Here is an 11,641-nt window from a genome sequence, read left to right as displayed (position 1 = left end):
CAGGAGAAGTGATGTCCTGTGGCTCTGCCGATGCCACCCTTTCTGGCTAAATGTCTTGTGTCCTGTTCTCTGCCCATGTAGACCTTTCATTAACAACTCCTCCTCACCTGCAAGAGTCTCCTCGGCCGTCTGTCTATCCGTCCGTCCGCTGGGCCAGCATGTTCCTCTCTCCTCTTGCCTATTACTTGTCTCTTTTCGCTCCCCCTACTCCTCGCGGGGGGTGCTCTTTGAGAGCAGGTACCACAGTCCCTTATAACTCCCTGTGGGCTCTAAAGGAGCCGCCTCTCTCCAGCCTCAGGGAGAAAGGGCGGGAAAGCCGCAGGAACAGATGCTCTCATTGGCTAACGTTTGCCTTCCTCACAGCGCGTGGGGCCTCCTGGGAGGAGAGTTTGAGGGGTTTTTTGTTTGTTTCCTGTTTTTCTTCTTGCAGCGAAGCACCGCCCTAATTCCTGGGCCTCGGGACTGTTGGGGGCGTGAGTTCCGGGCTGTCAGGGCCCACGGGTCATCTTCCTCTGTGGGCGGGGCAGCTGTGGGAGATTCTGCCCCCTCTCCAGAGATTACCTGTGAACCATCATTTTAATTTGGACTCCTCTGGCCCTATAGGGGGCCCTCGACCTCCCTGGCAAGCCTTCGGCCTGCATCACCGCATACATCTTACTGTTGTGAGCAGCACTTCTGGAGTTTCGCAAGATTGCGAATTTTTGAAGAACGATTTTTGAAGACCTAGAAATGGAGGTTTTCTGAAGACAAATATTCTAAGCAGGGTAAGAGGCAGGAGATTCGTTATGTGATCAGGGCAGGTAAAGTGAACAGGACAAAGGTAGAAGAAGCAGGGGAAGTGTTGCCCACTACATTTTCTTTGGGAAAATTTCAGCACACAGCAGAATTGCTTTAGATACAGACATAAATATAAATAAATATAAATTTTTAAATAAATATTTAAAATAAAAATAAATATAAAAATATTTTGCTACACAGAATATTTATTAAAAAGGGTAATCAAAGGTTGAGATTTAATAAAATTATAATTTTTATTGCTTCATCAAAAATATTTCAAGTAAAACTTGTTTTCCTTCCCTTCTTTTCTATCGGTGTGTAGCAGTAAAGAATATAATGCCTTCTAGTACAGTTTGTACTGTACTAGATTCATGCTTCGAGGCCAGCAGTTTTACTCACTATTGGTTTTACACTGTTGAAGTAAACGGCAACACCGGTAAATAATGTCTAAGGATTATTATGAAAAGTTTTGACCTCATGATAGTCCCCTGAAAGTCTTGACTCCCCCAGGGGTATAAGGACTACATTTTGAGAATCAGTGCCCTAGGGAATAGTAAGGCCTTTTCTTTCTCTCTCTAATCCTCATTCAGAGAAGGTAGTACTTTAGTGAATTATTCAGGATCTCCTTTATGTGTGTGTACAGTTGTTCATCCAATTACATGCAAACACCATATTCAATTTGCAACCCACAGAAGAGATTTTAGAAGCCATTTGGACCAATAACTAGTCATTTTAAAGATTTTATTTATTTTATTTTAGAAAGAGGGAGAGCACGCAGGAGCAGGATGGGGGAGGAGCAGAGGGGGAGGCAGAGGGAGGGGGAAAGAACCTCAAGTAGACTCCCCACTGAGCCCTGCTGGGGCTCAATCTCAGGACCCTGAGATCATGACCTGAGTTGAAACCAAGAATCTGACACGTAACTGACTGAGCCACCCAGGTGCCCAATAACTAGTTATTTTAAAATGTTCTGGCCTGAATTCCATCATTAGAGTCTTTACCTAAATGTAATGTCTTATATTTCTTTGTCTGCTTTTAGGATTTTTTTCTTTCAGTTTTAAGCAGTTTGATTATGATGTGTTTGACTATAATTTTAAGTTTATCTGTTTGGGTTTTTCTGTGCTTCTTGGATCTGTGGATTTATACTTTTTACAAAGTTTGGGTAGTTTTCAACCATTTTGTATGTATGTATGTATTATATATTTTTTTCTACTCCAATCTCTTTCTTCTTTCCCTCTGAGAAATCTGTGACATGAATATTATTCCTTTTGATATTGTCCTACAGGTCTCTAAGACCAATTTCAATTCATTTCATTCTTTTTCCTTCTCTTATTTATATTGAATACATTTCATCTTCAAGCTCAGTGACTTTCTTCTGTCATCTCCATTCTGCTGAGTCCCTACAGTGTTGCTCTAGGGTTCTGCTATGCAGAATCTACCACTGCTGCACAGTGGGGAGAGGGAGTAGCTCTGCTCTTCTTTTCTTTTTAAGATTTTATTTATTTATTTGAGAGAGAGTATGAGTGGGAAGTAGAGGGAGAGAGAATGTGAAGCAGACTCTGTGCGTAGTGCAGAGCCTGACACGGGGCGGGGCTCAGTCCCAGGACTCCAAGATCATGACCTGAGCCGAAACCAAGAATTGGACACTCAACTGACTGAGCCACCCAGGCGCCCCTAGCTCTGCTCTTTATTAGCACTTCTCTGGTATAGAATAGAAGGCTGAAATAGGGCTTTGCTCTTCAGGGGCTACCTCACCGCTGGTGAGGAGGGGAAGGACTGCTGCCAGTTTGGGGACAACCATGGTGTGGGATGGGTAAAAATCAGAATGGTCCCTTTCCTATTTGCCAGTCTTACAGCTAAAGAATAGAATCTTCTCTCTTCTTCTTCTTCGTCTTCTCCTCCTTCTTTTCTTCTTTTTTTTCCTGTCTGGGCCATTGGAAGGTCTGGATTTTAGGCTGCTCTAGTGTCCAGGTAGGGATATATATGAGGCGAAAAGAAAACCCAAGGAGGGGCGCCTGGGTGGCTCAGTTGGTTAAGCGACTGCCTTCAGCTCAGGTCATGATCCTGGAGTCCCTGGATCGAGTCCCGCATCGGGCTCCCTGCTCGGCAGGGAGTCTGCTTCTCCCTCTGACCCTCCCCCCTCTCATGTGCTCTCTCTCATTCTCTCTCTCTCAAATAAATAAATAAAATCTTTAAAAAAGAAAAAAAAGAAAACCCAAGGAACTTGTAGCTACCTTGTCCCCTAAGTCCTGAGACCCTTAGTCAGCTTGTAACTGCTTTTTGGAGTCTTCTGGTAGTTTTACATATTTAGTCCATGGTTTGTGGAAGTTGTTGTAGGAGAGGTTGAATGGAGGGTGATTAGTTTGTTTTATTTAGAAATAGAAGTCTCTTGGGGTGTCTGGGTGGCTCAGTTGGTTCAGCATCTGCTTTCAGTTCGGGCCATGATCCTGGGGTCCTGGGATTGAGCCCCACATTGGGTTCCTTGCTCAGCAGGGAGCCTGTTTCTCCCTCTCCCTCTACCACTACCCTCTGCTTGTGCTCTCTCTCTCAATGTGTGTCAAATAAATAAATAAAAATCTTTAAAAAAATAGAAGTCTCTTATCTCTATGTTTTTATTAAAAAAATAATTTGTTACTTTGATAGGTCAAAAATTATTACTAATTTTGTAGTTTTGTTATAGTCAAAGGAAGAGCTTATTTTTCACATATTAACCATTATTTTCATTTCTACTTTGCTTAATTTGGGGGTTTACTCTTAATTTTGGAATAACTCATAGACTTTTTTTGGCAGATTTTTTTCCTGTTTGCTTTTTTACTCTTGTTTTTTTAATGTACAGAATTTTATGGTTTTTACATAATCATGTCAGTAATTTCCTCTGTGATTTCTTCCATTAATTTTATGCTTAGAAAATCTTTCTTCTTCCTAAAATCCAATAAATACATATACTTTTCCCTGCTTTCATTTTCTGTGTTTAACTCTTTGATCCCTCTTAATTTTAGTATTTGGTGAAACATGAGTATTGTGTTTAAAAATTTTCAAGTTATTAACTATTGTATCCTATACATTTTTCTCATTAAAAATTACTCCTAACTTGTTGAAAGTTAGGTCTAATGACAAATAGATAAAAGCTCCAATCTTTTTTTAAAAATATAAAGTGATTTTAAGGATTGGAATTTTATTTATTTATTTATTTATGTTTTATTTATTTATTTATGTTTTATTTATTTATTTATTTTTAAGTAAGCTCTACGCCCAGTGTGGGGCTTGAACTCACAATCAAGTGTGTCACATGCTCAGGGAGCCTGGGTGGCTCAGTTGGTTAAGCATCTGACTCTTGATTTTGGCTCAGGTCTTGCTCTCAGGGTCATGAGATTGAGCTCCACATCAGGCTCCATGTGGCTGGGTGTGGAGCCTGTTTAAGATTTTCTCTCTCCTTCTCCCTCTGCCCTATCCCCCACTGTGCATTCACATGCTCTCTGTCTCAAAAAAAAAAAAAAAAGTCACATCCTCTACCAACTGAGCCAGCCAGGTGTCCCAGATTGGAATTCATTGTAAAGATATAAGTTTGTTCTTCAGTGCCACCAGTGGAGAATTGGGGACTGTATATTTGGTAGCCAGCATAGGTCCTGGAGAGTGGTGAGATATGGCCCCGGCCAGGGAGGCATATGTTGGGAGTGGAGCATGAAATAGAGGTGGGGACATTATGTCTTGTTCTCTGCAGCTCAAAGTGCTAGTCCACCTGAGTTGTGCCTACAAGCCACACACAAATAGGCAGCAGGCTGGTTTTGGCCCATGGGCCACAGTTTTCCAACCTCTGCTCTAGCAACCTTGGTAAAGGACAGACCGGAGAACCAGAACTAGAAGGGAAAACCCTCTCCTCCTGCAGTCTTTCCAGTACCCTTTACTACAAAGCTTAACATCATGTCAGCTGAAAAAGGAAAAATATTTAAAAGGCCCAGATCCATTTTCACATTCAGGTAACAAAAGCAATAAATTGGTAACTGGCATAACCAGTATGGTAGAAATTATAGTGAGGAAGGAGAATCTGAATTTCTTGCTCAAAGCTTTGATTAGTGAAATGATAGAAGAGGTGGTATAGCAATTTCTTTTCTCTAGGTGGAAGATGAAAAATAGGAATCTTTGAGTTACATGGGAGATATAGAGAATTCTCATTCCAAACTTTTCCTTCAGTACACCATTTACCTTCTCATCTGTAAATGTGAATAATATTATCCACTTTTCACTGTTGCTGAAAGAATTAGTGATAATTTATACACAATACCTGATCCATAGGCCTTCAATAAATAAGTAGTAGCTCTTCTTCCCCAGATGGATCAAAGGCTGAGAAAAAGCCAAGGGAAGAAGAGTAGGATTAAAATAGAAAATCAGATGTGATTTTTAAACAGGAAATGGAGATGTGTTTTTTGAAATGAAATATTTAGAACCGCAGTTTTGAAGGAAAAAAATGAGGAAAGTTATGCAGTATAATTCCAGAATGTGTATTGTGAATTGAGAATGCAAATAAAGCTTACTCTTGGTTATATTCCTGAGCATGGGCATTTATTTATACCACTTAATTTGGAGGAAAGCAATTTTTAATTAGTGAATTTGGATTTTCTGGAATTTTTTTTTTATTTTTATTTTTTTAAAGATTTTTTATTTATTTATTTGAGACAGAGAGAATGAGAGAGAGAGAGCACATGAGAGGGGGGAGGGTCAGAGGGAGAAGCAGGCTCCCCGCCGAGCAGAGAGCCCGATGCGGGACTCGATCCAGGGACTCCAGGATCATGACCTGAGCCGAAGGCAGTCGCTTAACCAACTGAGCCACCCAGGCGCCCTGGATTTTCTGGAATTTTAGATCTGTAGAGATTAGGCTAGAAATAAGCTTCTCTGTAGTGGGTTGCAGGTCTGGGATATTTCAGTTCTCTGATTCCAAGAGTTACATATATATGGTAAATGATTTCTACCCTGCCATTTTTGTGTGTGTTTTTCTGCTTTGGCTTCATTTGTACAGTATTCTGGGAATTGACAAGGGCATGGATGGCTGGGAGTTACTATAACAGAATTGAATGTTGTCCAGAATGTAGCGTTATTGTGGGACTGCAGCTTGTCTGTGTCCTGGGATGCCCTGAGCCTCATATTGAAAGTAAAAATCCTCAGAGAAATGGGTTTTTGGTTTTGAGATTTAACTGATTGTAGCAGAATGGTTCTTGGAGGTCCCACATTATGGGCTCATGGAAAGATATAACTATTAATAATACTTGATTTATGAGAGATTTAATTTATATAGACTCCTTTGTTTGGGTGAAAAAAAAGTACTTGGGTAGGATTTTGCTAATACCAAAGCCCTTATTTCTCTCATGTCATTTTTGGAGGGATTAGTATAGATTTTATATTTGTGGGGAGGGGTGTGTTACACTGGATGTTTAGAGCTTCTTGGGAGGAGTCAGGGAGACCAGATCTTCATATTTTTGGGATAATTGCTGAGAAATTTTCCTGGTCCTCCAATAAGATCACCTGGATCTATAATCTCAAGATTCACTTCTGGACAATTGTGCTGAGGATTAGAAGGATGAATGCCCGATTACTAGTCTGTCTCCATGCTTTTATGGAATCTTAATATTTTTATTTTCACATGTGAACTACTTTAGTTCTCCCAAAAGCCATGAGTGGACTGCTGGGTTTATTTGCTGAAATGACTGTTGTGGGGTTATTTGCATTAAAGTGGAAGGCACAAAGTGGTTCAGGAGAGGAAAAGAGTCGTTTGGGGAAAAACAACTAGCAGTTGAAGGTTAAGTTAGGGAGTTGTAATAGATTGTTGAACAGGTTTATATTATTTGGTTTTGGGAGAGATAAACTGAATCAATGCAAGATAATTGAGTAAGCAAGACCTAGAACCTTGGGGCCCCAGGACTGTGGATCAAGGAAGGGCAGTGAGGTATAGATTGGGATTAAATCAGAGAATGCTACTAAATTTTGCTGTACTCTTGTATGGAGTTTTTCTTAATGAAGTTAGAGCTGAATAACTCTATGTGAGGGAGTAAGATTAATAAAACCTCTGACGTTCTTAGAATTTTGTATAGTAATTAAAGGTTGCTATGCCTAAGTCAACCAAGTTCCTCTGGAGTCCTCAGTCACAACCATCATAGAAGAGTCTTGATATCAACAAAAAACAATAGATCTTGCTCTGGAACTTGAAGCAGAAAGATTTAGGCTAAACATTATTCCCAAGTATCCTTTTTCTTCACCACCAGCCAACCCCAAGCCTTCCAGAAATTAAGAGCTATTGATCTTTCTCATAACAGGGTGGCGCTAGGTGGTAACTTCTGGTTTATAATCATAGATGATTAAAATTGGAAGGGATGGTTCAGTCTTGTTTTTCTGGAGCTGGAGTTGGTGTCTCCTGATTAGAGGTATGACACTTGTTTGTACTGACTCTTTTCCTCAAGAAACTGTTTTTTCTGAAGTGTCTTTTTCTTTTGAGATATCAGAAGAAGAGGGCTGGCAAGTAGATTTATTCCAAAGAGGAGCAAAATAACTCCAAGGGATTGGTGCAGCAGAAAGTTTGTCAGCTAGCTGGCTTTCTTGTCCTCTGAGCCAGCTGAGTGGTAGTGGGACATTGGTTTCCTGCCTCTCATTTTTTGTTATTCCCCTATTACTTACAGTATATTTATACAGAAATCTATATAGAAATGAATGGTTATGTATAAATGAAAATGTTTTGTTTTGTTTGGTGTGGGTTTTTTTTCATATAATTCTTGTCCTTTGATTTCAGCCTTTCCCAAAGGTTTCTAATTGGCCTCTTTTCTCATCACAGCGGTATCAGTAAACATGGTTTGATTTGGTTCTTTTTTTTTAAGAGATCCAGAGGAGGGGCAGAGGGAGAGAAAGAATCTTAAGCTGCTCCACTCCACACCCAGCACGGAGCCTGATGTGGGGCTCGATGTGGGCCTCAGTCTTACAACTGTGAGATCATAACCTGAGCCAAAATCAAGAGTTGGTTGCTTAACCGACTGAGCCACCCAAGTGCCCCTGATTTGGTTTTTGTCTTTCTTTCATGATGTTACCATTGTGTGCAGCCAACCTATCTTTACCTGGAGTCAGTTGATATGAAGGTCAGACTTCACTTACTCTCCTCTTATTCTCAAAGCAGACAGTTTTGACTTTTTTCTCTGATGGTTGTCCCATCCTACGGCCAGTGGCCTATGCAACCAGGAAGTATAGCCAGACCAAGAGACTACACAAATGAGAGAAAGCCTGCTCCATGTGGTTCTGTCTCTCAGTCTGGCAGCTCTTCATTGGTGCACTGTCCCTGTGCTGATGTGTTAGTCTCCTGTTCTTGGAGATCCACAGTATCCTGCTCTAATTTAAAGACTGGGAGAAGGTACAGTGAGTGCTTGTAGATCCTTCTGATTCTGAGCTGTGAGTGTGGAGATAAACTTCCTCTTGCTCTGTAGTGGAGACACATAAAGGTGTGGAGAGGGTCAACCTTGGAGAAAAGGAAAACTAGCTCAGTAATTAACAACTCAGGCCTTAGAATTAAGTAGACTTACATATGAATCCACACTCTACCTCTTACTGCTGTGTGACTACTTACAGCTGTGTCATTATATTATGTGTCCTTCATACCTTGGCCCTAACCTACCTTTCCAGTCTGATCTCCTGCCACTTCCTTTCTCATTGTCTACTCCCCACTCCCCAACAGTTGTGTTTTAACTGATTGGAACTACCTAGAACCTTGTTGGAAAGGTAAAACCTCTGGCCCCATCCCAGACCTAATGTACTGGAATCAGTACTTTATGAAGTACACATTAAAGTTTAAGAAGCACTGGTCTAAGCTACTTCCTGGCACTTTTATTCCTGGCAGAAACTATGTCACAGTCCAGCCTGTGACTGCTGAGTATATGTGAATGTCCTTTAGAGAAGTATGATATGCTTTTGCAATTTGAAGTATTCTTTGAATAATTCCCAACTAAGTTGTGTTCAAAATAAGAAGTCCTTGAGTAACTAGCTTCCTTGGTCCCCTTCATTTTCAACCCTTTGAGATTTATCCCGCTCCTTTCTCCTGATTTCCTGGGAATTTCCTTTGAATCCAGAGAAATCCTCCTCACCAGAGAGAAGCTTACACAGACTCAATTAAATGCCTGCTCTGTGTATAAGGAAGAATAGTGTTAGGTGCAGCAGGGGCCATAGAAATTCAAAGGCTATTTGGCTTTCAGGAAACTTTTTATTTAGTTGGAAAGGCATAAACATTCAGAGTAAAATTAATTTTATGCCTTATATTTGGGTAGTCCTTTGTCATCTACCATCACCTCTTCTGAACCTCTCCAATAATTCTGTGATGTTGGTAGAAAGGGATTATTAGCCCCCCCCCTTTAAAAATAAAGAAGTCAGATCCAAAGATATGGAGGGATTTATCAATGCCATATGGCTGTTAAAGAGTTGGGGGGGTGGGGTATGTGTCCATGTCTTTCAGCTCTAAGTCCAGGCTGTTTTCTTTTTAAAACTATTGTGCTGTATTGTACTCTCTAGTACCAGATTAGTTTAAAATAAAGAAAATGCAGTATAGGATTGCAAAAGTTTAATGTGGTAATTAAGAGGAGAGAAATCATTTGAAAGAGTGAGGGGGCTTCAGTGAGGGAAGGATTCAGCAGGATTTTGAAAGATGAGCAGAATATATCTGGACAGAGAAAGAGGGTGAGCGATCCAAGAAGAGGGACAAGAGATAGAAAAGCAAAGTCTGGTGAAAGAATAATGATTAGACCAGAGTTCTTGGTCTATTTGGAAACTGGATTGTTTCGATCCAACTGAATGAGGCATCAGAATTACCCAGGTGTGAGAATCATTGGTTAGGGTAGAGGGACCACAGTGATTCCCTCTTTCCTTCATATTCTTGCACAGAATCCCCCATGTAGAGAGTCAAGGAGACATGACTGTCGATCTCTAGGTGGTGGGACCTAAAGGCGGGAGTTTCTAGGTCGGGTTTTGTTTGATAGACTACCACATTTACTTTTTAAAGGCATTGTATTACCTGTTTTAGATAGTTGGGAGCAGCTTCTTTCACCTTAGGGAAATGTGAGTAGATGGGTGTTCAGGACCACAGAAAAATAGTGAACTTCAGAAATTGGTTGAGATCCAGGTCAATGAGAAGTGGCAGCATTATAAAGGGCAGGGAACAAACCCTGGAGATTATAAAGGTGATTCTTAGGGGTGTACAGGCGCCAAGATCTGGATTGGTTTAGACCTAGAAGGAAGTGGAGTCTGATTGGACCACCTACCTGGGTGGGATCTGGCAGCTCGCCAACTAGGACCTGAAAGTCTAGGCCGGGCGTGCCATTGTGACGTGGTCCAGCCAGCCTCAGCTTAAGCTCCCGCCTTGGTGGGGGTGGCCCAAAAGCAGTGGCCCCGCAGAGGCGGGAGCGGGGCCATGGCTGAGGTGGCTGGGCCCACTGGTGAATTCAAAGGCACTGAAGTTAAAACCCAGCAGGCCCCGGAGAAAACCCTCACGGCCGTGCCGAGGCGGGGCCTGCGCTCCGTGCTCAAAGTGTCCCAGCTGTTGCTCCGAGCCATCACCGCGCACAAAGGGCTGACTCTGGCTGCCCTCAAGAAGGAGCTTGGAAATGCTGGCTACGTAGTGCGCCGTAAGTGCTGCCGCCACTCGGGCGATGCACCCTGGTCTGAGGTTAAGGGCACGCTTCTCCGGGTCAGCGGCAGCGATGCCTCTGGCTACTTCAGGGTCTGGAAGATTCCGAAGCCGAAGAGAAGGCCAGGACGCCTGAGGTTGGAGGAGGGCGCGCGCTCTTCGAGGAGGACCCTTCCCGGGCCGCGGAGCCCACGCCGGCGCTGCACGCATCGCGGGGCAGCCAAGAAGGCCAGGGAAGTCTGGAGACGCAGCACGAAAGTAAACACAAGGGGGCGGAAGATAAGGCCAAGAGCCAAGGACTCGGTGCGTTCCAGAGCCAGGGAGGAAGTGAGGGCCAAGGGGATGGACGAGGGGAGAGGACGGACCATGAAGGAAGACATCAGGCCTAGGACCCGAGAGGACAAAAAGAGGCCAGGCCCGAAGCCCCGGGAAGAGAAGAAGCAGGACCCGGTGAAGCCGGTAAAACGCACCATCCAGAAGACAGCCTTGGTTAAAACTGACCGAAGTTCCAGCAGTCAGGGGAAGACTCATGACCTAAGGGCTGCTCGCACAAAGACTTCCACTAAATCTGAAAGTCTTCAGAATGCAGCCGGGTATTCGTAGTGTGGGAGCAATTTCCCTTCCTCCAGGCACAGATGCCTTTCCCCATAGGCTCTAATGAGAGCAGCTCTCACACACTGAAGTGGACAAAACTGTATACAAGACCTTTCCACTACATTGTGTCCGTTTCCTCTTTGCCGCACATGGGTACGCGTGGGTGTTGAGGGAAGACATACAACAGGGACATATGGGGTGAAGAGACAAAAAGATGTCGAGATTCTGTTCCTGCTTCAGGCCGCAGGACAATGCCTTTCAGAAGGAAAAAAGAAAACAGGTAGAAGAAAAGCAGCAACTTGGGGGGATTAGACAGAAGTGTTGAATTAACATTAGACACCCTATCAAATCCAGATTGAGTTTTGGGGAGAAGGGCTTATAAAGAGAGAAGTGGGGGGCATCGTCCGGGCAAGAGAAGAGTAGACAACTTTAAGTTGAGTGGTCCCACGGATCCAAAGTATTCTTAACTGAAATTCCTTTTAGGAAAAAGGCCCTTCTCCCAAAGTTGATTGTAATGGGTCTATAGTTTTTGCCTGACTTGATAATAGTATTTTAACTATAAAACTTTCTTATTATGTCAGTCTTCCGTTAAATGAGAGTGTGTGAAATCATCTAGAACAGGGCTTGGCA

The 11,641-nt window shown here is 42.6% G+C and overlaps 1 protein-coding gene across 1 annotated transcript; it reads left to right on the top strand.

The window, feature by feature from the left end:
* The first annotated feature begins 1,113 nt into the window (after window positions 1–1,113).
* On the top strand, window positions 1,114–11,020 carry LOC110593576 (testis-specific H1 histone). Its single transcript, XM_021704857.1, has 2 exons — window positions 1,114–1,213; window positions 10,143–11,020. Exons 1-2 carry the CDS (start codon window positions 1,114–1,116, stop codon window positions 11,018–11,020), a joined length of 978 nt encoding a protein of 325 aa, XP_021560532.1.
* The last annotated feature ends 621 nt before the right edge of the window (window positions 11,021–11,641 follow it).

The sequence above is a fragment of the Neomonachus schauinslandi genome, chromosome 5 (assembly GCF_002201575.2).
Source record: "Neomonachus schauinslandi chromosome 5, ASM220157v2, whole genome shotgun sequence".
Taxonomy (NCBI): Eukaryota; Metazoa; Chordata; class Mammalia; order Carnivora; family Phocidae; genus Neomonachus; species Neomonachus schauinslandi.
The sequence above is the reverse complement of the archived record's forward strand: the minus strand, read 5'-3'. Positions and strand labels throughout refer to the sequence as shown.